Source organism: Sapajus apella, unplaced genomic scaffold (assembly GCF_009761245.1).
Source record: "Sapajus apella isolate SASKATOON/1434 unplaced genomic scaffold, GSC_monkey_1.0 scaffold91, whole genome shotgun sequence".
NCBI lineage: Eukaryota > Metazoa > Chordata > Mammalia > Primates > Cebidae > Sapajus > Sapajus apella.
Window position 1 is genome coordinate 2,972,000 of NW_022437031.1, and position 26,481 is coordinate 2,998,480.

The 26,481-nt window shown below is 40.2% G+C and overlaps 1 protein-coding gene across 1 annotated transcript; it reads right to left on the reverse strand.

The window, feature by feature from the left end:
• Positions 1–1,953: 1,953 nt before the first annotated feature.
• On the reverse strand, positions 1,954–26,207 carry VSIG4 (V-set and immunoglobulin domain containing 4). Its single transcript, XM_032255816.1, is given in 9 exon segments — positions 1,954–2,525; positions 2,527–2,722; positions 3,063–3,084; positions 5,225–5,329; positions 7,964–8,041; positions 8,561–8,623; positions 18,688–18,969; positions 19,690–20,046; positions 25,941–26,207. Coding segments are annotated over 9 exon segments (1,209 nt in total). The 5' UTR covers positions 25,996–26,207; the 3' UTR covers positions 1,954–2,474.
• Between the last annotated feature and the right edge of the window lie 274 nt (positions 26,208–26,481).

The window sequence follows — 26,481 nt, forward strand, 5'->3', positions numbered from 1 at the left end:
TTTCCACTAGTCCACTATCTTTAGGCCTTGGGGCCAAATTCTACCCTGGATTTTGAACAAGAAATCAAACTGCGTACACCAAATGTTATAGAGCATATTATGTAGTAGCCAGCGTGAAGGGTTTTTTCTTCCTGAGAAATTGTCAAGGGCTGGAAGAAAAGGACAAAAGAGAAGATTCAGAGGGCAAATACATTTTAGTATTACTTGGTTACACAGTTATACAGGTGTTTTATTACAGGATTTTTCAGAGCCTTTAATAGTGTAATGTTACATTGAGAATCTCAAAGACGAAACCGTAGAATGAGGCATTTGCCACACTTAACTGATATGAATTCTTTTCCCACAGGAAAAAAAGACTTTTCCCATGTGTCAATTTTTTCCCATGTATTAATGGCCCATGAAGCAACATTTGGGAAACTATCCTAGAGAAACTTCACACCTTCTCTCTGTTCTGGAGATCTTTTCCTCTTTTTACTCATCTACTTTCTCCAACCAGCCACCAGCCTAAGAAAGGTCCCATGTTACCTGGTTTTTGTTTAGCCTATTCTGCAGCTTTGAACTATCTCTATACATAGGAATTTTTTACTAGCTTGTCCTATCTGAAAAAAATTCTCATCTTTGAAGCAAAGAAGATCCAGATGCTGCAATAAATATATGCACTGAGGAGTTCACAGGGCTGACTTTTGGTCTCCATTCTACCACTAACTTGGTTGTTGTTCCTCTCTGAGCTTCATTTTCTCATCTCTAATACGGGAGTATTAGAATCAGTAATCTCTAGGCTCTTTATTTAAGATGCATGATTTTGAGATATCCCTGGGAGTCCTTAGCTCTTAGGGAGAAGTGTGCCTGGATTTGTGGCTCATTTTACTAGTGAAAATGCAACCAGGATTCTCTCCCCAACACCTGAAACTCATTTTTTGATGGGCAGCAGGGAAAGATAATGGGTATTTTCAAAGGCTGTAGGGGCTGGACACAGAGTTGTTTCATGAAAGAAGGTGAGGTTTCCACTGGGTGGAGGCCCTATTTCAGAGGCTTGTAAGCACCAGGGGGAAGAAAGAGTTGTTCCTTTCACCGACTAGGTGAAGCTAGCATCTGGAATGAGGAAAATGTTGAGGTTTCTACCACGGATCTGGCATGTTAGTGAAGTGGCGGGTTCCTTTTTGTTACTTTTGTGTACTATTTTGAAGTCTGTAATCATCGCAAAAGGGGAACAGCACCTTGTGAAACGTGAGCTGTCCTTTGGGGCTGCGTGGGAACCAGAAGTAGCAACATGGCAGATTCTTTGAAGAGTGCATAAGTTGATTTGACATTAATTACATGGGGAAAAGAAAGCTGTGTAGACCTGGGTCAGAACAGGTTCCCACAGAGGAGACTTATTTAAAGGTGCAGGAACTTATGTACACACACAAACTCACACACAAACTCTCTCTTTCTCTCTCTCTCCCCTAACCCTGTTCCTGCTGGAAGAGAAAGGCTTTCTTGCCCTTACCCCACCTCACATTGTAAGAAATGGCGTAAAGAAGATAACCTGTGAAAAATGCAACTACCCCCAAGATTTTAAGATTCAAAGAGGTGAAATCCTTGGGAGTGGTGCATCCATACTTTGGAAAGAAGGAAATCCCTTCATCTCTGCATTCATAGTCCCCCGAGACAGAAGGACGTTTTCTTTTCCAGGCTTCCACTTGATGTGGGAAGAATCATCCAGGTGGACCTGGCAGGATAGTACGTGGGGTAATGGAAGCCAGACGAGTACTATGTAATCAAATATTCACGGTGTTCCAGCTGGGCTTACCAGTGGAGTAAAGTAGGAGTGGCATGTGTGGGAAGGGGAAAGACCAAAAAAGCAAAAGTGACATCCATACCCTCAGAGGCCCCAACCATCTTAACTAGTCTCACTTTAATTACGTTTCGTAGGTCCTACCATACAGTGAGAGAAGAACAACACAACTGAGATTGCTGTTATGATTAGATATTTATTGAGCATTAAGAGGCAGAACATTAGACTTTCAGTGCAGGAGCAGAGCTGAACCCTGGTCTGTGATATGACAATCTCAATTAAAAGATGTCTGGCCCTGAAGGAGGAGAAATGATCCTGGATGCAGCTGGTCCTCTGAGCTGGCAGAGCTGAGTCTCCCGTTCGTCTTCTGGTGGCAAGATGCCAAAGTTGAATGGTGCCTGTAGGCATGATGATAAAGTCCTAGTGCTATGGGTATCTTCCCTCTGGTGTTTAGAGAGGAGTACCAGAAATCCCAGGCAGAGATACTAGAAGGGCCCAGGGCCAAATCCAGCAGTTGACTTACTTGAAATGCATCTGACAAATTCTAAAGCAAAGCCAGTGACTCCCAGGGGGCCCATTATTGGCAGGGCAGAAATTTGAGGCTATTCATGAAGATAGGTAGCAGGGAAGGTGGCTATGCAGAAGGCTAGGACTGTACAGGCAATTATGTCAGCAGATCCTGGCCTAGTGGGGCATTTTAAACAGACACTCTTGCCTCAGTGGCCAGAAACTCATAATACAGAGGAACTGCGTGCAGCTGTGTGCAGCAGCCGGGTGTAGTCACCATTGATCTGGGTGATGATCTGGTACTCCTGGCCTATGCAGGGCTGATCGGAGTAGTTGTTGCTCAGATTCTGGGAAGTTGGCTCATCACTGGAGCAGCCACTTGAGAAGATGGCCACCCTCATGGTTTCTCCAGAGTCGTTGGCCTCCCTGGCATGCACCCTATGGCCCAAGAGCCCACCACCCAAAAGAAGGGGCTTCAGGCTGGGGTCCTGGTTTCCCACCCTTCTGCCTCAATTCTTGTCAGTTAATTCTCAGGATTCTGCCTCCCAAAGATTCTGGGAGCAGAAGGCTGATGGATTTAAATTATCCTTTGTGTTCAGAGGGCCAAGACAACCTCAGGAGGTGCCTGAGACAGGGGAGAAAGCTAAGTCCTGACCCTGAAGGCCTCTGGCCTTAGGATTCGGTCTGTGCCACACCCCGTTTCCTCTACGTTTCCCACATATAATCAAAATTGGGGGCAGGGAAGGGGTCAAAAACGGAAGAGGAGAGGCTTTCTTACCTGGGTGCTTCACAGACATGCTCTAGAAAAGAAGGAGGAATCATGTCAGAAGTTTTCATGGCAAGTGGACAAGGGTCAATACCAGTTAAAAGACGAGGGAAGGGTACAGAGAAGGAGATTTTATGTCTCAGCTTTCCAACAACTGGGAGGTGTGGGAGAGGTGAATTGAAACACAATGATGCAGATTTATCAGGGAAAGGAAGGAAAAGCACAACCTTTTTGTCATCTCTGACTCAGGATATTGGGCTGGAGCAGTTTCTGGGTATGGGTAGGGGGAGGGCACTGGAACTGGACCTGCTCTTTAACCATGAATCTCCCCCAAAGATCCCCAGAGAGTCCTTGTGGGAAACTTGACTGTCAGGCCAGAGACCAGGAAGAAGGGGCTGGATTAGCTTGATGCTGATGACCATGACCCAAGCCATTCCCAAATGCAATCACCCCCACCATATACCCAGGAAAACCCATGAAATAGGTCACCATTGCCCCCTAGTGTCTGAAATAGTGTTCTGTATTCCATACAGGCTCAAAGGCTTAGGTTGGTACAAAGATAGATATTTCTTGGTACTGCCCTCTAGGTGCTTATAATTTTTCTGGGCTGCAACTGGAAATGCAAGCATTAAATGACAAAAAAGTAAACAAGGCAAGCCACAGGACTTCTGCCTTGTGCTAGAGTCCTGCATTTCTGTGTCTTACCTCCCCCATTGGCCTATGAGTTCTTGTACTGCAAGGGTCATGTCTTTTTCATCTGAATATGCTCAATGCCTGTCACAGAATAGATGCTCAGTAATTATATTAAATTAAATTGATGCCCTAAAGCTATCTTCCTTATAGAGAAGTAGGAAAGAGAAAAATCTGGAAATGAGACTAGGTATAAGGAAATGATGGACGTTAGAAAATTGGCTACAGCATGATCACAGAGAGCATTGAACAGAATATGACCTTTATTCCTTGGGCCATGAGAAGCCATGGAAAGTTTTTGAGAGAGAAAAAATTTAATGTGGTTACCATTTATGCCCAACCTCATCAAGACTGTGAGAAATACTCTCCTTTTAGTGCCCCTGGGGTTTGTGGCCATGTGAGGTATCTCTGCTATCACGTTCAGTCTCATGGTGATAGCCATGTTAACTGGCCAAAGCCAGAGCTTATACTTGAGATCTGAGAGAAGGAGATACTCAAGACTCCCTTCTGCTGGTGGAAATCCGTGAGACCCATGGTAGAAATCAGGCTGTTTGGGAGTAAGAGTTACTACAGAAAATAACACTAACGCTAGGGAAAATGACCAGTGCACTGGGTATTGAGAGTTTTTTTTTTTGTTTGTTTGATTTTTCCTTTTAGAAACAAACATCTCAATATTCTTTTTTCTCCTCTGTTGGCTCATAGTTTTTAAATGACTCTGACAACTGTGCTGTCATTATGCCACTTCCATGCTTGAAAAATTTGGTGACTTTTAGTGCCCTTACAAAGCCTAGTGAAGAAATCTGGCATTCAGGGCCTTCTATAATCAGGAATAAGCTTCCCTTTCCCACGGTACTTCCCTGTTGCCCATCTACAGATTTTTTTTTTGTTGATGACCCCACTCTCAGTTGTCTTTTAGGTCTTTACAACTTTGCTGATGTAGTTCTCTCTTCCTGAAATACTGTCCCCTTAAGAATTATTTTCATCTGTTAAAATGTGGTCGAAGATACTCCTCCTTCTGAAATCCCTCCTTCTGAAATCCCTTGCTAATTGCTCAAGCCTTAAATGATTCTCTTCTCCTCTGGATCCCTTTAGTGTTGATTGTCTTCTCTAGGTTTTGAACTCATAGCCTTTATTGCTATGTGTTATTATTGATAAATTCCATGTTTCTACCTTGAATCTCCTAAATAAATTGTAAGAAACTTGAAGGCAGGGAGTGTGACTTTTCCTTCTCTTGTATCATTACAATGACTCATTAAAAGATGGATGTACTTGACTGAGTACCAAAGACTAGTGCATTTAGTTCCATAAGTCTTATGCCATTGTTTGCCTGAACGTCTATGTCTTTGCACTCTAACCCTCACTCCTGAACCAGGCTGGGAGCTTCTTGAAGTGCCCAACACAATGCTTGATACAGAGTTTAGGTTCAAATATACTGACAGAAAGAATAAAGGAGCCAAAGCCATCTTCTCATATTCATCACTCACCTTGTTGGGACGTCTTCCGGCAGAGCATGATATAGGCCATGGTAAAAACCACCATACAGCACAAGGAGATGATGAGGATGATGGCAAAGATAGGCATGCTCTTTCCTAGGGGATAAAACAAGGTCAAGTGGTATCTGGTTGAAAATAAGGCCAGAAACAAGAACTCTAAGGAGCAGACCAGACTAGGCCAGACCTTTTTTTTTTTTTTTTTTTTTTTCCTTTTTCCATATTCTCCTAACCTTCTTAGCTAGCCAGAGAGACAAATTAAACTCCAGGTCCATGAGAAAGACTTGAGAAAGAGATGCCAGGTTCTTCCAGACTCACTGGTTGGCTGATTTGCCTGGGCATTTGAGCTAGTTCTCCATGCTTTCTACATGGCCAAAATTGAGGGTTTTCACTTTCGCTTAGAAAAAAGAAAATAGGACCAGGCGCAGTGGCTCACACCTGTAATTCCCACCACTTTGGGAGGCTGAAGCGGGCGGATCACCTGAGGCCAGGAGTTTGAAACTAGCCTGACCAACATGGAGAAACCCGGTGTCTACTAAAAATACAAAATTAGCCGGGTATGGTGGCACATGCCTGTAATCCCAGCTACTTGGGAGGCTGAGGCAGGAGAATCACTTGAACCTGGGAGGCAGAGGTTGCAGTGAGCCGAGATTGTGCCATTGCACTCCAGCCTGGGTTACAAGAACAAAACTGTCTCAAAAAAAAAAAAAAAAAAAGAAAAAGAAAAAGAAAATAATATCCTGATTTTCCAGCTTCACCAAAAATGCTACACACCTTATTAATATTCTGGTCAGTTACTTCTAGCCACAAAGATTCTTCCTATCATATTCTCTGGTTAAGTCCCCAGCTTCCTTCATCCTGAAAACATATTTCCACTGAGCCACTTGAGGTACATATTCCCATTATGCCTAAAAGTTGAAGGAATCAACTGGACTGGGCTGCCAGTCCTAGATCTGATATTTACTTGCTGTATGACTGTTGTAGGCAGAATAATGGTCCTCTAAAGATATTCACATCCAAATTCCTGGAACCTGTGAGTATGTTAGTTTACACGATAAAAAGGAATAGAGATTTGATAATGCTACATTTTTAGTTTTGAAAATGGAGGAAGAAGGCCATGAGCCAAGGAATGTGGGTAGCTTCTATAAGATGGAAAAGACAAGGAAATTAATTCTCCAATGCCTCCAAAAGGAACACAGTCTTTCTGACTGACACTTTGATTTTAGTTCAGTGATATTGTGTCAGACTTATCTCCAGAAGTGGAAGATAATATATTTATGTTGCTTTAAGCTACTAGGTTTGGGGTAAGTTTTTACAGCAGCCATGGAAAAATGAATACAGTAACCTTAGCCAAATCCTTGACTGTCACTAGGCCTTAGCTGCCCCTTAAGGTCAATGAAAAGATTGGATGAAGTCTAATGCACTTTTAGTTGTAATATTCTGAATCTAAGAGGGTAGATCGGGGATAGAGAGGCATATGGAAATGAATCTCAGTGTACTTAGGATTTATTGCTGCAGCTGGCTTGTTTTCATGAGACTCAAAGATATTATGTCCTAGGAATCCAGTATTTGTGGTCCTTAGAGTGTCTTGTTGGAACTAAGAGAATTCAAGTTATAAGCTGCTACAAATCAAAGAAATATTCTCTTTAAAAGAGAGTCAAGTACTGAAAAACTTGGTAGAGAAAATAGGGCACAAACCCAACATCTGAGAGCTTAGACTTTGCAGAAGGTTATTTTCTCATTTTCTAAATCAACTCTTCATGACACATTTTCTAACTTCTCTTCTCCCAATAGATGTTCTTCTGGGAGATGAATAGAGCTATGGAAGTCTTGAAGCCAAAGATGGCAATGCAAAGGTGGCACATAAAACAGGTTTGAGCTATGCCCAGAGATAGCCAAAAAGCTCTGCAAGTAGAAAAGGAGAGGTACAAAGAGCATTTGGAAGTCCACTCTCAATTATACACAGTCAGAGAATGAGTACCAGGAGTGAGAGTTATCAAACTATTTAATTTCAACCAATCCCAACAGATGCCTGCTGTAGACCTGGAGTCTTAGAGATTCCTTAGTATATCTTTTGTTGCATGACCATCGGAGTGGTCTAGAATGTTCTGAGTAATGGGCCAAGGCAGCCCAGGTGATAATGGAGGGCTCAGGGGTTAAGGAGAGCAGCTAATTATCAATTTGTGTGAGAGTGTTCTATTATTTCAACAGTCAATGTAGTCATGTCAGTGCATACCAATTGACTATCAGATGCAGGTGAAACACAAAAGATTTACTTGGGATTTGAATCTCTGAAACCCTAACTTGGGAATTTTTAAGGCCTTGGAGGAATCACAAAGCAGCTTTGAGCTGCTGGAAGAACCCTGGTTAAGAGCTCAAGTAATGAGATTCTGCCATTATCCTTACCTGGCTGAGGTCATGATGTTATAATGGCCCTATCCCTATTCTTGTCCAGAATACTGGGAAAGTATATTACTATGGCAACTGAGAACTAAATAAAGGACACATTTACCACTGCCCTTAACCTCATTTTGAGTTTGCTTATCCCTGGATCGATCTCTCCCTCTACCTCCCACCCACCTCACCCATCCTCAGGTCCTTGACCATTGCTTGGTACATAGCAGGTAATGATTTGCAGAGTTCAGTGCTGTAGAACAGTGTCTATAATGGGAATTTTTAGTCACAAAGCTTAGAGTCAAGAAGAAAAGATAGAAACCCTGACAGTGTTCTTACCTGGCCCAGGCTTGGTCTCTCTAAGGTAGCCATCCATGTCAGTGGTCCAGTCCCAGGGTTGCTTCACTGTAGATGTTGCTATGAATATAAAGAATAGGGTCAGGGATCTCTTTTCTATCAAAAAACTGAGAGGTAGGAGATGATTGCAAAGGTTGGAGTCCTCCTCTAGCCATTTGTGCTGGACCTTCCAGAGTGCCTGGCCATGTTATCAACCACTAGTACCATGAGATGAGGCATCTTCATTTCTTACCGTTAGGGGTGGGAAGTGAGAAGAAGAACCATTAAGGGGAGGTAATATGCCCAAAGTCACACAGCAAGTCAAACTAGGAGCAGAATAGAATTCAGTGTTCTTTTTTCTTGTATTTCCGATGGGAGTATTCTAACTCTTTCCTTCCTTTTGCCTCAGAAGTTTCCAAAAAGAAGAGTATATATTCAGCACTGTTACCTTTCTTTTGTTTCCATTCCTTTACTGCTATGTTGTCTCTGAGAAACCAAGTGACTATTTATTAGCCATTCAATGACATTGTGATTCCTTCCTTGGCTACCATGACACCATTTTGGACCTCTATGACTCCCGCAAACCCTAGAAAAACTCACCTTTCAAGGGGTATCTCATGGTTGTAGGTGCCTCAGTACTGGTCTTGAATAGCTTTGAAGAGTCTGCAAGGAAAAGGGAACTCATTCGAGGGATCTTGTACACTTGGGTGACTAGCTTAATGCCCTAGGGGAATTGGGAAGTAAGTAAAGGCCAGTCAGGTCCATACTTGGACTTGTCTCAACATTGCTGTTATGACGCTGGTAAGTCCTGTGTTGCTTGTTTATCTTTCATACATCAATCTAGAAGAGAATTTTTAAACCACGATTCATAGATCTCGAAGGAACCTGTAGCTAGAGTTCAGAGGATTAGTCAACTTGTATGGAAAAATATATTTTATTTTTACTAGCTTCTAGCTAAGACTTAGTAATTAATTCTCTTGAGAGAAACTTAGAAAGTATCACAAAGAAGGTGGCAATGGGTGGCATTAATGAAAATGGTGGCATAATAACTTTCAGAAATTTACCCTTTAACAAAATCAGTAAAATAATGCAAAATTTGACACAAATCAACTTTTTTCAGAATTTTGCAAATTAGCCAAAGGTTTGCAGCAACTTAGTGAGGATTTATGGAAGAAAAATACTGCAGTTTTGGTAAGAACAACAAGCTTTAAGTTGTTTTAACTTATTCTAGTCCCCTTACCCCCTCTAGCTCAGAGGGCATCTTGAACATAGATCCAACCTTATTCCAGGTGCTGGAGTGAGCCCAACAAACTTCATTTTTGAACAATTGCCATTATTTGGCCTGTCTGGTGGCTCCCTGAAAGACCTGACTCAAAAGAGTTGTTTTATTGGTCACTCAGTGCTAAGAGCCTCTCCTCAGGGATGGAGTAGCATTTGTCACACAGCTGCCTGAGGCAATGCATTATAGGTGAGAGAAACAAAAAATGAACCAAAATAGCCTTAAAAAGAGTTGAAGAATAAGATTTTCATAGGGATTTTGAAAAGTTCTGACACAGTTCTGGGAAACTAGAAGGCCACACACAAGCACAGGGCTGTGTGCCTGCTCAGGAAAGACATGAGAGAACCAACCATAAGCTGCTCCCTCTGGCTAGCTTAGAAGTTCGGCATAAGCAGGAAGTGATGGCTGTGGCACAGTTGAAAACTGCCTGGTTTAGTATTGAAGACATGATTCAAAAAGCAATATAGCTTTTTGGTAAAGACTAGGAGATTTATTTGTTCCAGGTTAAATAAATCTCTATCCAGCCAGGCATGGTGGCTCACACCTGTAATCTCAGCCTTTTGGGAGGCTAAGGTGGGTGAATCACGAAGTCAAGATGTGAAGATCATCCTGGCCAACATGGTGAAACCCCGTCTCTATTAAAAATACAAAAATTAGCTGGGCGTGGTGGCGTGCACCTGTAGTTCTAGCTACTTGGGACGCTGAGGCAGGAAAATGACTTGAACCCGAAGTTGGAGGTTTCAGTGAGCCGAGATCATGCCACTGCACTCCAGGCTGGTGACAGAGCAAGATTCCATTTAAAAATAAATAAAGAAAGAAATCGCTATCTAATTATTAGCTGACCACGAAGCTAGCAAAGTAAAAACTTCAGTGTCCATCCATGACAAAGAAGACAGAAGACAACTAAACAGAAAAAGTTCAGAAAAGTTACTAAACAAAAAACAACTACTACAACAAAGAATGTCAACAACAAGCCCTGAGGAGAAAGTGAAACTGATTTTCACAGTTGCCACATTGTGTTGCTTAAAAATTCCAATATTTAACCAAAAATATATGAGACATGCAAAGAAACAAGAAAGCGTATCCCATAAACAGGTAAAAAGTCAATCAATAGACACTGCCTCCAAGGAAGCACAGATGTTGTATTTGGTAGAAAAGGCAATTAAAATATGTTAAAAAAAATAAAGGAAAACATGTCTAAATAACAAAAAGAAAGAATGGAAATGATTCAAACAGAATAGATAATATCAGTAAAGAGACTGATATTTTAAAAAGAAACCAAATAGAAATACTGGAGTCAAAAAACAATAACTAAAAGGAAAACTTCACCAAAGGGTAGAAAAATTCACTAGATCAGATTTGAGCAAGCATAATAAAGACAGTAAACTTGAAGATATGACTATTAAAGATATTCAGTTAGAGTAATAGGAATGAAAATTCATGAGCAAAGAAAAATGAACAGTACCTCAGAGACCTGTAGGATACCATCAAGTTTACCAACATACATGTAATGAGAGTCATAGTAGACAAGAATAAGAGAAAAAGACAGAATATTTGAGGAAATAATGTCAGAAAATATTTGAGTTTGATGAAAAACAATAATCTCAAAATCTAAGAAGCCCAACAAACTTTAAGTATGATAGACTAAAAAATATCCACACCTGGACACACTATAGTGGAAAGCCAAAGCCAAAGAGAGAATACTGAAAGCAGAAAGAGAGAAGCAACTCATCATGTATAGGGGATTCTTAATAAGATTAATAGATGATTTCTCATTAGAAATAATGGAGATCAGAAGACAATAGGATGAAATAAAGTATTGAAAGAGACACCCTATAAATCAATAATTCTATATTATTACCTTCAAAAATGAGGGAAAAAGTAAGACATTCCCAGATAAACAATAACTGAGAGAATTAATCATCAGCAGATCTGACCTATAGGAAATATTAAAGAACATTCTTTAGGCTGAAATAAAAGGAAAGTAGATAGTAACTTGAATCAAGATGAAAAATAAATAAATAAATAAAAGGCACCAGCAAAGGTAACTACAGGAGTATATGTAGAGTGTAGATGTATTTTTTTGTTTGTAACTTCTTTTTTTCCTGATTGACAAGACACCACATAAAGGAATAATTATAAATCGATGTTGATGTGATTATAATATACGAAGGTGTAACGACATTGAAGAAGGAGGAATGAAACTATATAGAAATAAAGTTTTTGTATACTATTGAAATCAAGTTAGTATAAATCCAGATTAAATTGTAAACTAAGAATTAATGGCAATATCCAGAGAAACTACCAAAAGTATTCAAGGTATGTAGTAAAGTAAACAACAAAGGAGTTACCTACTACACTAGAAATTATCTGCTTAACACTAAAGACAGCAGTAGTACAGGAATGGAAAAATAAGAGATACATAAGATACATAGAAAGCAAATAGCAAATACCAGGCATGAATAATATCTTAGTAGTTACATTAAATGTAAATGGATTAAACTCACATTTGAGGGCAGAGATTGGCATAGTGGTTTAAAAAACGATCTAACTATATGTTTTACACACTTAGGGTTCAAAGATATGAGTGATTTGAAAGCAAAAGGACAGAAAAAGATATACCACACAAACAGTTACCAAAATAGAACTGCCTATAGTAATGTTTGACAAAATAGACTTTAAGACAAAAATTGTTAGAAGAGGCAAGAAAGGACATTTTATAATGATAAAACTATCCATCATAAAGGCACTTTAATTACAAACAGAAATGCTTCTAACAGCACAACCCCAAAATACATAAAGCAAAAGCTGATATAATTGGAGGGAGAAATAGACAACTGAACAATAATAGCTTGAGATTTTAACACTCTACTTTTAATTACAGACAGGACAACTAGAAAGAAGATCAGCAAGGGAGTTAAAGACTTGAACAACACTGTTAACCAACCAGACCTAATACATATATACAGAATACACACAACAGACAGCAGAATACACATTATTTTCAAGTGCACATAGAACATTATCTAGAATAGACCATTTGTTAGGTTCTAAAACAAATCTCAGTGAATTTGTATAAACCAAAATAATACAAAGTATGTTTTCCAGCCACAATGAAATGAAATTAGTAATAAATAACAAAAATTAATTTTTGAAGAAGAAATAAAAAACTTGAAAAGACAGACTTTGAACAAGGAAAAAAATTGAATTGCTCACTGAACAACTACCAACAAAGAAAAGGCCAGACACATGTAGCTTCACTTGTGAATTTTATCAAACATTTAAAGAAATATTAATGCTAAATCTTTACTAATTATTTCAAAAAATTAGTGAGATAATACTTCTCAACTCAGTATATGAGATCAATATTACTCTAATATGAAAGCAGAGACATCAAAAAAACAATAAAAGGGGAGAGGCACACAATCATCACAATAGACACAGAAAAGGTATTTGACACAATCCTTACATGATAAAATACCCTCACATGATAAGACTATTCAACAAACTAGGAATAGAGGAAACTTTCTCAACCTGATGAAGGACATCTACAAAAAATCCATAGCTAACATCAAACTTAACTGTGAAACATTGAATGTTTTTCCTGTATGATCAAGAACAAGACAAGGATGTTTATTCTTTTCGTGTTTATTCACCATTATACTGGAAGTACTAGCCAGATAAATGATTCAAGAAAAATAAATAAAAGTCATACAGACTGGGAAGGAAGGAATAAAACTATATCCATTTTCAGATGACATAGTCATGCATAGAAAATTCTTAGAGGATGTGGAGAAATAGGAACACTTTTACATTGTTGATGGGAGTGTAAATTAGTTCAACCATTGTGGAAGACAGTGTGGCGATTCCTCAAGGACCTAGAAATAGAAATTCCATTTGACCCAGCAATCCCATTACTGGGTATATATCCAAAGGATTACAAATCGTTCTACTATAAGGACACGTGCACACGAATGTTCATTGCAGCACTGTTTACAATAGCAAAGACCTGGAACCAACCCAAATGCCCATCGATGATAGACTGGATAGGGAAAATGTGGCACATATACACCATGGAATATTATGCAGCCATCAAAAACGATGAGTTTGTGTCCTTTGTAGGGACATGGATGAACCTGGAAACCATCATTCTCAGCAAACTGACAGAAGAGCAGAAGATCAAACACTGCATGTTCTCACTCATAGGCAGGTGTTGAACAATGAGAACACATGGACACAGGGAGGGGAGCACTACACACTGGGGTCAGTTGGGGAGAAATAGGGGAGGGACAGTGCGGGGTGGGAAGCTGGGGAGAGATAAAAAGGGGAGAAATGCCAGATGTAGGTGATGGGGAGGAAGGCAGCAAATCACACTGCCACGTGTGTTCCTATGCAACAATTTTGCATGTTCTTCACATGTACCCCAAAACCTAAAATGCAATAAAATAAATAAATGGGAAAAAAAAATTACTCATTAAAAAAAAAGTAAAATAAAATGAAATGGAAATAAAACTGTCCTCACAAAAAAAAAAAAAAATCCACAAAATAATGACTAGAGCCAATCAATTCGTTCAGCAAAGTTGCAGGACACAAGAACAATGCACAAAAATCAGTTGTATTTCTCTACATTCACAATGAACAATCAAAAAATGATATTAAGAAAAAAATCCATTACAATAGCATGAAAACTAATACCTAGAAACAAATTTATCAATTGAGGGCCTAGAAATAAGCTTACATATCATTAATCATTGATTTTCAACAAGGCTGCTAAGGCTGTATGATGGGAAAGTACAGTCTCTTCAGGTAATGGTGCTGGGACGACTGGATAGCCACATGGACAAGAGTGAAATTGGGCTCTTACTTCACACTAAATTCACTGAATATGAATCAAAGACACAAATGTAAGAGCTACAACTATAAAACTCATAAAATAAAACAAAGGAATAAATCTTCATGAACTTGAGTTTGGCAACAGATTATGACACATGACACCAAAAACACAAGTATCAAAAGAAAAAAATAGATAAGTTGAACTTTATCAAAATTAAACACCTTACCTCCTCAAAGAACATTATCAAGAAAGGGAAAATACAATATATAAAATCATAAAATATTTGCAAATAAAATATCTGATAAGGGTGTAGTATTCCAAATATATGAAGAACTTTTATAACTCAACAGCAAAAAAGCAAACAACCCAGTTTTAAAATGAGTAAAGTATTTGAAAAGGTAGTTCTCCAATAATAACATAAAAAGCTGATCAACATTATTGGTCATCAGTGACATGCAAATCACAACCACAATGAGACAGCACTTCAAACCCACTAGGATGACTATAATCTAAAAAATAAAGCAGAAAATAACAAGTGCTGGTGAGGATGTGGAGAAATTGCAACCCTCATATATTGCTCATGGAAAAGGAAAATTGGGCAGCCACATTGGGCAAGAGTTTGAAACTTCCTCAAAAAGTTAAACATGGGATTACTTTATGGCCTAGGCATTCCAGTCAGTCATATATCTTAAAGGAATTAAAAGCATATGTCTACACAAAAACTTTTACATGATTAATCATAGCAGCATTATTTATAATTGCCAAAAATGTAGATAAAACCCAAATGCCCATCAACTGAAGAATGGATAAATAACATGTGATATATCCATGCAATGGAATATTATTTACCAATGAGAAGGGTGAAGTACTGATACATGCTACAGCATGAATGAACCTTGAAGACTTTATGCTAAGTAGAAGAAAACAGGAAACAAAGGTTATGTATTGTATGCTTCAATTTATATAAAATATTCGTAATAGGTGAATCCTTAGAGACAGAAAGTAGATTAGTGTTTTTTAGGAGTTAAGGGATAGGGGAATAAAAGTGACTGCTTAATGAGTCCAGAGTTTTCTTTTAGGGTGATTGAAATTTTCTGGAATTAGGTAATGGTGACAGTCATACAAACATATGAACCACCTAATTGTATACTTTAAATGTTGATTTTTTTAAAGAATGTGAGGTACATCTCAATGCAAAAAGAAGATATCAGTAACAGGTCAATAGAATTTCTTTAGGCTGAGAAGGAGGAGTAATACTGCAGATAGAGGAAACAGCATGCTATGTTTTAGATGTGGAGAGACATAAGATAAGGCTGCATAGGTAGGCTGAAAACAGAGTAAAAGAGTTTCGGCTTTGTTTTTTGGTTGGAAGGATCCATGGGGTGTAACAGAAGGTTACACACCTTTTGAGAAAGGTTTACTTCCTTGAACAGAGGTGAAAATTGTTCAGTCTGTTTTTTGGGGAAATAATTCTGACAACAGTGTGGTAGGATTTTTGAAGGTGAGGGAGTAGCATATTTTGCCCATTCATTAATAAATACAGCATTCATCTGCTGTCTAGTGTCTTCTTGTGCCAAATACTTTGGTGGACTCTGGAGAACAGCCATGAAATAGACAGGTAGAATTCTGCACTCTTGAATTTTATAATCTAGTGACATAAAGTATGTACTCAATAAATATTGAATAAGTTGATGATTTCATAAGAATGTATTAACATGGAGAGAGCATTTAGAAGATGATTGAAATTGTTTTTTAAAAAAGAATATGAGACCATGAGTGTATAGGAAGAGAAAGGAAGAGCCTAATAAGGGATCTGATTCAGTAGGTGAATTCCCAGTACTTGGTGATCTTGATGATTACTTGACCGTGTGAAGTAAAGGAGAAGGAGGAGTCAATGATATTGCTGTGTTTTCTAACAGGTTTGAGGAACAGGTTTGGCGAGTAAAAGATACGTTCGGTTTTGAACAGGCTGCGATTAGAAATGAAGCTTTCATGAAGGTAACTAGACACTGGGATTTAGCAGTCAGAAGAAAAATTACAGATAATATTATGGTTTGAGAGTCACCAGCCTGCAGGTGATATTTGAAGTTATAGAAGTAAATAAAATTTCCTGATAATATAGAAATACATGCAGAGGTGAATAAGAATTGAGTCTTTGAGAACATTTACAATTAAGGAGTGAATGAAGAAAGAGCCAGCAAAGTTGTCTAAGAAGGATCTTTCAGAAAGGTCTTAGGAGAACCAAGATAAATTGATGTCATTGATAGCAGTAATTGGAATAATTTTGAAGAAGAAGAAATGGCCAACAGGATCCACTACTACAGAGATGTTGAGGAGGAAAAGTATGAATGGAGAGGTCTTGAGATTTGGTGATATGGAGGTTAATGATGACCCCAGATTACAAAGTTATTTTGTGGTGAATGAATTCAGATGTTCAGCTGCTAGAAGCTACCTTCTTGAGAAGGTTGGTAGTGACCGTAGGAGAGATGGGATGGCAGATGGGATAAAGATTTTTTTAAAATTATATATATGTATATATATATACATATATATGTATGTATTAGGCTTGCATACTGACATATATACATATATTATACATGCATATATTTGGCTTAGGTAGAGGATAAAGGGCATTGCAGGGCATTGGAGTAGTTGATGTTAAGAGTTCAAGAGAAGGGGCTTGCTGTGGAGAGGAGCAAAGCATACCTTACTCTGAGCCAAGAGGAAATGGATAGGGAAATATCAAGGCAGAGAGGAGGGTATTTGATAAAATTCACATCTGAAGAGGGCCTGGATCTTCTTACAGAAGAAGGAAGTTACTTTATCTTTTAGGAGCAGGGCTGGGAGCCTGAAATAAGGTGTAAATGTTCTGAAAAACTGCTACAAGGAATGAGACAAAGATGAGCAAATAGATTGACACACAGTATGGGGTCAGGCAGTGGATGTCAAAGAGCATAAAATTAAAGTGAAGTCAGTTCATATCTGTGTTTTGTTTTGTTTGTCAGCAAAGCTCAGCAGTCTAAGAACATGGGCAAAGGCAGGGCCTCCAGAACCATTCTAGAAATAAAGAACAGTGCAGAGTGAGGTGGAAGGGCAAAGGGCTGAGAGTTCTGCAGGGCAGAGGTGAAAAGAGATCCGACTCATGGGACTAGGTTAGGGTAAACAGGGAGGCAGGTAGAAGTAGCAAGGAACGCTTCCCTTGGCTCACAGAGCTGGGAGGAGTGGAAGGCTGAGAATAACTTCCCTGAGCCTCAGTTTTCTTACCTATCAGTAGGGGGCAATAACGAGCACTGCTTAATAGCACATTGACTGTGAGAGGGAATAGACAGGCTGTTTTACTGTGAGCAAGTTCTTGCCCAGATGGTCTGAGAAGAAGCAACTCACAGAAAGGCAAGAATGTTCAGTTAGTCTCTATAAAGAATACATTCTTGGGCTTTCTGGTCATTCCTTGCCCTCTCTGCTTGACCAGGCTATTGGCTATTAGAGAACTATGACACTGTTTATATAAGGTTTCAGGGTGGACCACTCTTGTTTCTCCCAAAACTAACAAGCCAGGATCTACAGCACACACATCCTCACTACAGTTTAACTTTGGGAAACAAATCCCTCCAGGCAAACACAGGTGTTTCAAACAAATGTCAGTTTCCTAGGCCAAATGGTGATAAGCCATTTGGGCTAGGTTTATGCACTCTCCTTATACAGATCTATCCTCAGAGGACAATAATTTTCAGATGGTTCTGAGGGCAATTCTCTAAAATCAGTTAGTTTCCAACATGTTTTGGGCAATGGTAGCCTTGTTGGTGTGTCTTTCTTTCCAAGGAGATCTCTCAAAAGGTAAGAAAATTCATCTGGACATATCATTGTTGGACTCTTCATTTAAAACTCAGCCTACGATCATAGTTTGTAGTGCTCTCAGGACAGTGCTGTAAGAAATAGTCAAGTCTTGATTAACCAGAGCCCATCTTCAAGGATACTTCAACCAAAACTGCTATCTGTCTTTACAATGAAGTGGGGAAGGGAAGTTAAAAGGAAGCGTGTAAATATATTAGATCAAGCCTAATCAAACAAGCAGAACAATAACAAACAAACAGAACACATAAACAAACAAAAAACAACAGCTTTCAAAGGATGTCCAGGATCTGGTATAGATTCAACCATGAGAAACAATCAGACATAGTAAAAAGAGCATGAAATCTGACTGCAAATCCGGGTTTATACTTCTTTGCTGTGAGACCATGGGCAAGTATATTCCCCTTTCTGATTCTGTGCCCTCTTCTATAAAATAAAAGTAATGATAACTATCTCATGGGACAGTCATGGGGATTTCATTTAAAAATGTGTGTCAAGTTCTTGTACTTTGTGTCTGGCAAATACAATGTACTAGTAAATCTCACTCTTTCTTTTATCATCTTCATCTACTTAACCTATGACATGACAGGCAATGTTTCTATGTCTGCTGTCCCCAGTCCCAAATTTTTTTCTTTGTGATTGTACAATCATTGCCTACTTGAGACCCTACCCCCCTAACTCTTCTTTTGCATAAGGGCACATTTTGAGGTATCTTTGGTTCAAGCTGGTCTGTTAAGATGCTCACCAGGAGAGAGGACTGCTCACCTTTGACCACAAACTTCACAATGTCGCTGTGCTGCTCAGAGCCAACCTTGCCCTTGGCAGTACAGAAATAGGAGCCAGAGTCGGTTACCAATGCAGGCTTGAAGAGTAAGGTACTTAAGTTTCCTACTTTGATAGGCTCCTGGTTATTAGTCTGTTCCTTATACCAAATATAACTGATGGGAGGAGAACCCCGAGCCTGGCATTGAAGGCTAATCCTCATTCCCTGGGGCACCATGAAGCCATAACCGCTGCCAGTTGTCACTGTGGGCTTGGAGACAGAGACTGCAAAGAAAAGACAAGACAGGAAACTGGGCAGTCATAAGGATATTGGACCACAAGGCCAAATCATTCTTGTAGGGCATAAGGGCATGCATATATCTGTAACTGGAACTAAAGGGGGCTCCACTTTAGAGGAAATAGGAGGGAAAGTGCAATACACATAAAATGACTTCCTTTGAAGGTAGATACGTTTTGGTATTACCTGGGGTTTTGGGATATTTGGAGGTAAAAATCAACTGGCCTTTAAAAATAATGTAGATTTTTTTAGGGCTCAAGTAGAGACTTTGATTATCTGCAGTTTTGGATTATCAGGGCTGGACCTTTGTAAAATTGTCCAGCCAGCAAACTTATCCTGGCTAACCTCTTCCTCCCTTTCCCCAGAGTTTCTCTATCAGCATCTATCTACAAATTAATTATACTCATTTTTGAGTTATAAAGCCCAGAGCCCAAGGAGAGTAACTAGGCTATGAATGCCGGCATTTCTGGGACAATTGAAGGGATAGAGATTTATTTACTGGTCAGGAAACCTTCCCAGCACTTCTTAAATTTGAAATACTGACCCTAAGAATCCTCTGCCTATCCACTTCGTCTGATAAGCACATACACCTGAAGAGAGCCTATGTATAGATAAACAAAGGCCTCTGGGTTTTTCGAGAGTTTCTAGAATAACATCTTCTATTGATTCATTGATTATCAGTGCTTTCCTACCCCACAGTGACTCACGTTTCTGGACACGGAGCTCAGTAATCTTATCTCTCACCACTTGGTTGCCATCAGGGGTCTGCCAGGTGACTTCACACGTGTAGTGACTCCGGTCATCCATCTCCAGGGTACTCAGTTGGAGGGATACATCTCCCGGAACCTTGTGGCTCACATGTAGGCGGCCCTGGTACTTTGCCTGCTGGATATGGTCTCCAGAAGAGTCACGTAGGAAGATGGTGACAGGGTGTGAGCCACGATGTACCAGCCACTTCACCAAGACTTGAGTGTAGCCTTGGAGAGGGCCATAGGTGCAAGGAATAGTCACATCCCCTTTCCAAGGTCCTGTTATGTTCTCTGGCACTTCCAGGATGGGACGGCCTGAAGAGGGAGAAAAGAGAAAAGAAGCAAATATACATGGCATACCTACCTGGCAACTAGAGTGGCAGTGGAAGACCTCAAATGTTTTTGAGAAACACCACTCAACGTTTTTTCTATCACACTCTTGTGTACCTGTGCCTTTTTACTCTTTGACAGCCTTCTCATCATTCAGAACCAGTCTTCAGGATAAAAGCCCTTAACATTGTTCAGATCTTGTGAGTTTCGAGTCCTTTTTATGTTACTGTCTTGCTATGGAGGTGATCCCAGGTAAGTCATCTTCCTACCATGGAAGATCAATTTACTTCATATATAATATGGAGAGTTTGAATGGTATGCACTCTAGACATTCTATCAACTCTGTCATTCTGCAAATCCATGAAAAAATTTCTTTTGACATTTTCCAAAAGAGATATGGAAGCAAAAATACTAAGCAATTGGGTCTGGACTATTTTATTTTGTGTAAATATGCACCTGGAGAAACATGGAGGCTTTGGGGTTCAGCAACAAAGGGCTCTTTCCCCTGTTATCTTCTCTTGTTCCCTTACAAATCCTCAGTGACTAGGGTCCCAACCCTAAGATATTCTCTGGAAGACAGGCAAAAGGCAATACTGAGGTGGAACCCGGTGTGAGGAAGAAGTCTGGATATACATTCCTGTTTAACAAAATCATTAGTTATTGTTAAGTTTGAGATATGCGGTTTGTAAGCCTGAATTTCTAATTTCTTTTTTATTTGTTTATTTTCCTTTTGGTTTGTCTTAGCTCTTAGCAAGGATACACAGGAAAATTTCATTTTGAGGGGGAAATGATTTCATCCATTCTTGGTCTGGAGAGGAAAAGGGTCTGAGTGAAATCCTGAAGCTGACTGTAGTGGAGATGATGATAGAAGCAATGGGAGATTGCTTCTTGCCATGCTTGAGAGGGAAACCCTTAGAGGTGGGGGTGGGGCAAGGAGGTGGGGACGTTGAAACGGTCATTGCCTCCCATCAGAATTTTCTATTCATAAGCTCTTATTCTGAAAGATTTTTGTGTTATTTAACTGGGACCAGGAGTGTGGGTGGGTATATTTAGGCAATATATTCGTGTCTCTCCTAAGAGAGGTGGTTTCAAAGATCTGAAGTATTACTGAATAAAAGTCTTTTATTGAGTCTAGAATTCCCAGTATTCAGTCAAGCAGACGGAAGATGACATGTTTTGGATAGGTTGAGTGTATGCTTTCTAACTCCTAGAAGGTGCTGTCCAGCATCAGAACTTCTGTTAATAGAGACACTAAAGTCAAGCCTCTAGCCTCTGCCCTCACCAGGGACTCTTAGAACATCAATAGCATATTTTAGCCAAGAAAAAGCCCTTGAGTAGAAAGGAATAAATAAACTTAAGTTCGTGTTGCTAGATCCACTACACACTCCCTGGAGAGTTTCAAGTTTGGCAGAGAGCAGAATTCAGATGTACGAATGGGAATACAAGAGGGGCAGATTTTGGTTTGCCCTATTTTCCTAATTCTATTTATTTTTATGTTACTCTTTTTTGCTTTCCATATCACAGAAGGGTTGGTTTGCCTTAAAATGCACTTTATGATTAATCAGAGCTGTCTATGGATGGGTTAAGCTGACTGGGGAAGTTCTAGGCTTTGTTTGGGTTTTAGCATTGCTCTTTAAGGTCCCTCCTAATCTTGGGTGGTCCAGTGCTAATAGACTATAATGGAAATAGAAGTTAAATAATTATATATTCCAGCTGGTGTTGAATTTTCACCAGGTAGTGGCTTTCACTGTGCTATAGATAATTCCTGCCTCCATGTGATTGCAGATACAGCTTTTCATTATCATGGACACACATGCTCATACATATTTTTGGTCACATGCAAGCACAAACATACCATTTTTAAACCCCATGAAAACTATCTGAGTCTCTTGGTTTAATAGGTTATTTCCCATTAATCTTTCCCTGGACCTTCCCAATGTCCCTCCTCTTCTCTGAAAAGCATTCTCATATTCCCCTCTCGGGCAATAAAGCAGCATTCTGCTTTGAGGATATCTGGAACAGTTGAAAATGCCTTTGTCTTTGTGTATGCGTGTCTTCCTTCTGACCTTTGGAGAACTGCAAGGCCTGGCTTGTATTCCCCTCTCTGGGAATTTGCTGGAAATTGTCACAAAGCTCAGTCTGGTCTGTCAAGAACATTGCTAGCTAGTCTCAACTTCTCAATTTTCAACATCACTTCTGGAAGTAGGTCAGGCTTGACTCCTCCATCAGAACAGGACAGAGTTGGTAACTAGAGTTCCCAAAATGGCGTTTTTCCTCCTTTCACTTTTTTCTTCCTCCTTCTCTTCTTCCTCCTTTATTCCTTCCACCCATTCTTTCATTATGCTTCTCTTCCTTTATTTTGTTCCTTCTCCTTTTTCTTGTTCTTCTATCCTCCTGCTTCATTAGTTGCATAAAGAGAGACTGGATTACAGGTACAGGACATCACAAGGAAAAGGACATTGTACTATTCCTTGTGTTCTCCAATCTCCAAAGTGAGTTTAACCACAATAGCACTGACTTATACTTTCTACCTTTCCTTGTGGTGCCCTCAGAATATAGTAGGAGCTCCTAATGAGAGCAGGGGGGTAGTGAAGGACTGCATGGTGTAGTAGGAATAACACTGATCTAAGCCCAAGGTCTGCCTTACCACTTATCTCTCTGTGTGACCTTGGGTAAATTACTAAACCTATCTGAATTTCAGGTCATTATCAGTAAAGTGGAAGTAATAATAAAGATTCCATGGCAGATAATTGTGAAAATTAAATAAGTTCACATGTGTGAAAGCACCTAGCATATAGCTGGCATGCAGTGGGTGCTGGATAAATGTTTCATGCCCTAAGTGCAACTTCTTGTATTTGTCTTAAATTATTCCTATGCTACAGCAGTCTTCAATATGTCGTCCCCTGGATAAACAGATTCATTAGGTTGGAACATTGTCAGCTTTAATATTGACCTGAATCAGAACTCATCACACGGTAAGGTAAGGAAACACTCTCCCCTGTCTGATATAATCTACTGAGTTATGGGCAGGTACTAGGTTGTCTGTGAATTGCAGGGCAGCTGCAGATGACATAGGACACTGTGCCTCCAATGACAGGACTGTCTTGGCAGCCAATGTGAAATGTTGGCCAAATTAAGCAATACTCATGATTTTCCTGGAAGATTGGGTAGGAAAAATTCATTTCAGGAAAGCCCCATCTCTTGGCAGAGCACTGTGCCCATTATGGATACCTCAAAACCACCATCTGGCAAGGCACTTGGTATAACAGGGACTGAGGTACCAAAGAGGATGAAATTTGTAGCCTTCTGGAATGACATAGATGTAAGATCTTTTATAAATCACTTAGTTACATTCCCTCATGGTACATATGGGTAAGCTGAGGCCCAGAGATAGGCAGATGCTTGCTCAAAGTCACATGGATAGCAAGGTCAAAGCTGGGCTTGGAGGCCTAGAATACAGGTTTTCAGATGCTATGCTGCTTTCTTATTTTCTTAATTTATTAAACCATCAGTCACAATTGAAACCAACAACTCCTTACCTGGGCCTACCTGATATGGCTTCTGGATGTTATCCTAGGGTTATATATTATCCCATGATTGTCTGAAAAAAGATGCTCCCATCTGCCAGCTGCTTTCTGGAAAAACCTTTCTCATAGTTCCCAAGCCTTGCTCTCCTCCCTCAGGAAATGATTGGGTTTCCTTCAAATATTGGCCTCTCTCAGGAGAAAGACCAGGGCTGGATATTGACTCAAGGAGCTTTGTGGAAGGAGAATCTGGCTTGACAAAGAGAGGACAGTACTGAGCCTACTTATAAAAGCAGATGTCTGAGGCCTGTGTAATGGTACTAAAAAAAAGAAGGGCTGAATTTACTATGTGTGTGCTCCTTTATAAGACCCATTCTAGGTCTCTTTCTAAATAACCTCCTCCCATCATCACAAAGAGGGTGACATTTTCCATGTGTCTATCCCCAACATGACTGGCTTCTCTCCCTTCCCCCGTTCCTGGGATGCTTCCTGGATAGAGGATTAGCTTATATAATAGATGTTTATAAAATGTTTCTGAAATGTTTAAAATGTTTATAAAATGTGAATATTAGAATTTTAAAAATTTTGATTATCTTGACATATTTCTTAGCCCCACAGGAAGAGGTTAGCAGCTGATTCTGGCCCTTACGGGCTTTTTAGCAGTGAAGCCTCAGTCCAACAGAGCGGTCCAGCTGCGAAATCCCTTTGACTCCAGCCAAGTCAACCTCCTCACTGTACAAATGGGCTAGGAACAATGAGGTCCAGGAAGAGGGAAGATATTATTTGCAGCTCAGGATATCCTGAGCCTCAGGTCTGTAGTGTAAGATCCTATGTACAAATGGAAGGCCTGCTTCCAGGTCTGGAAATCTCACAGGCTGGGGAAAGAACAAGACACATGAGTGTTCTCTCTCTCACACACACACACACATACACACACACACGCATACACACATACATAGGATTTAAATTTAACATTTCTAAAATCCTCCCTCAAGCCCCAGGCTTGAGCCCTAGCTCAAACCAACAGACTTGGAGAAGGTAGAGAGATACATTATAAAACCCACTAGAGAATGGAAGTATGGTAGTTACAGAAAGAAAAATATTTTTCAGGAGCATTAACTCTGCCAATAATGCTCTTTGGCTTGGGGGCAAATTTTTTTTCTCTTGGATAACTTAATCCAGAGCGTTTTCTAGCTCTGAGATTTTACAGTCTGATGGGTCACAGAGTCTCAGGATAGGGTAACCGAATCAGAGTCAGCCATGGAAAGCCGGATTCTTACTGACTTCACAAGTGACACCAAACTGACACCCATCCATCCTTTTTCTCTAGGGAGAGTAGGGAAGCAGCAAAAACCTCCTTTACCCTATATTGGATCTTACTTAGCTGTTACACAGGTTTAGCTTCCTGAAAATCCATCTCACTTCTCAGGAGTGTAAATGAGGATAGAGCTTCCCAAGCTCCAAGGCAATAATGCTACTATGGAATAGTCCATCCTCATTTGGGATTTGTGTCAAGCCCATAAACAGCCTAGACAAATTTAGCCATGCCTACAGGGAAGTGAGTTAGTCCAGGAGCGGGTAAGAAACCAAGTCCTATGAAGACCAGTTGAAAAAGCTGGGGCTTTTCAGCTTGAAGGAGAGAAGAATCAAGGGGACACAGTATTTGTCCTCAGGTCTTTGCAGGGCTGTCACAGGGCAAGCAAGCAGCTATGTTCTGCGTAGCTCCAAGAAGCAGAGCTGGGGCTTTTGGATGGAAGTCAGAGGGAACTGGATTTAGTTCAATACAAGTAAGAACTTTCTAACAGTTGGAGCTGCTGATAGACTAGATGGTCTGGGAAGGTAGTGAACAGTGATATCTTAGTAACTACTGAATGTTTCTGAGCATTTGTTCATGACAATGAAGGGTGGTATAGGTTACTTCTGTATTCCCATTCAACTCTTAAAAAACAATCCTTCTTTGGGGTCTGTATATTTCAACAGACAACAAAGCTTGAAAGCAGATGGGTTAAATCTAATGTTAGAATTTTAGATGAGACAGCAGATGGGGCAAAAATTCGAGTGTCATTGGGAGCCTTCTTGATGCCCCTGAGACACGAGCCCTAGAAAATCACGCCAGTGTTTTCCAAGAGAAAATCCTTTTTCAAATTCTGCCCAACCTTGCCTCCTGGCTTCTTCAGCAGCCTTCAACTACCTCCATCCCTTTTGCTGAAGGCTGAGAGAACCTGCAGAGTTTGGCTGAGAACACTCACCTGCCCAACAGGAACAGGCTTTCCTTAGTAGGTATTAAACACCACCCCCCGCCCCAGCCTTTGCCTAAGCCAGCAGTGGCAGCCAGGACCCCACGTTCTGCCTTACCATAAGTGTTCACTGTTAGGTGCCCAAGGAGTAGCAGGCCCAGTAAGATCCCCATCACAGCCAGAGCCACTTTTGTCCTTTCTTCCAGCCTCCTGCTGCCAAAGAGGCTCAAACTTCTGGTGGCCACCAGCGTCTGTGCCTGCTTACTGCCCTTCCTTCCTTATATCTCTCACTCAAACTCCTAGTCCCATCATACATTCCTCTTCCTTCCCTATTTCGGCATTGGTCATGTGGGGTGCCCCCCTTCCACCACCTCCCTGGGGTTGGAGGTTCCAGGGTGAGTGAAGCAATTCTTCCCCCCTGCTAGGGTATTGACTTTACTTTCCCTGGAGCCAGTGGAGCTCTCTGGTCTTTGATCTCCCAGGCTGTGTTTATTTTGGTTGGAGGGCAATCTATGGGATGAGTTTTCTCACTCCAGTATGGGGGCGCTTTTCTTTGTGGTGATCCCAGGGGGAAGAAATCAACTTAGCTGGCCTATGCAATTTTCATCAGTTGTAATATTAACCCTTGCCTATGCAACCTAGGCAAATGGACAGGGTGT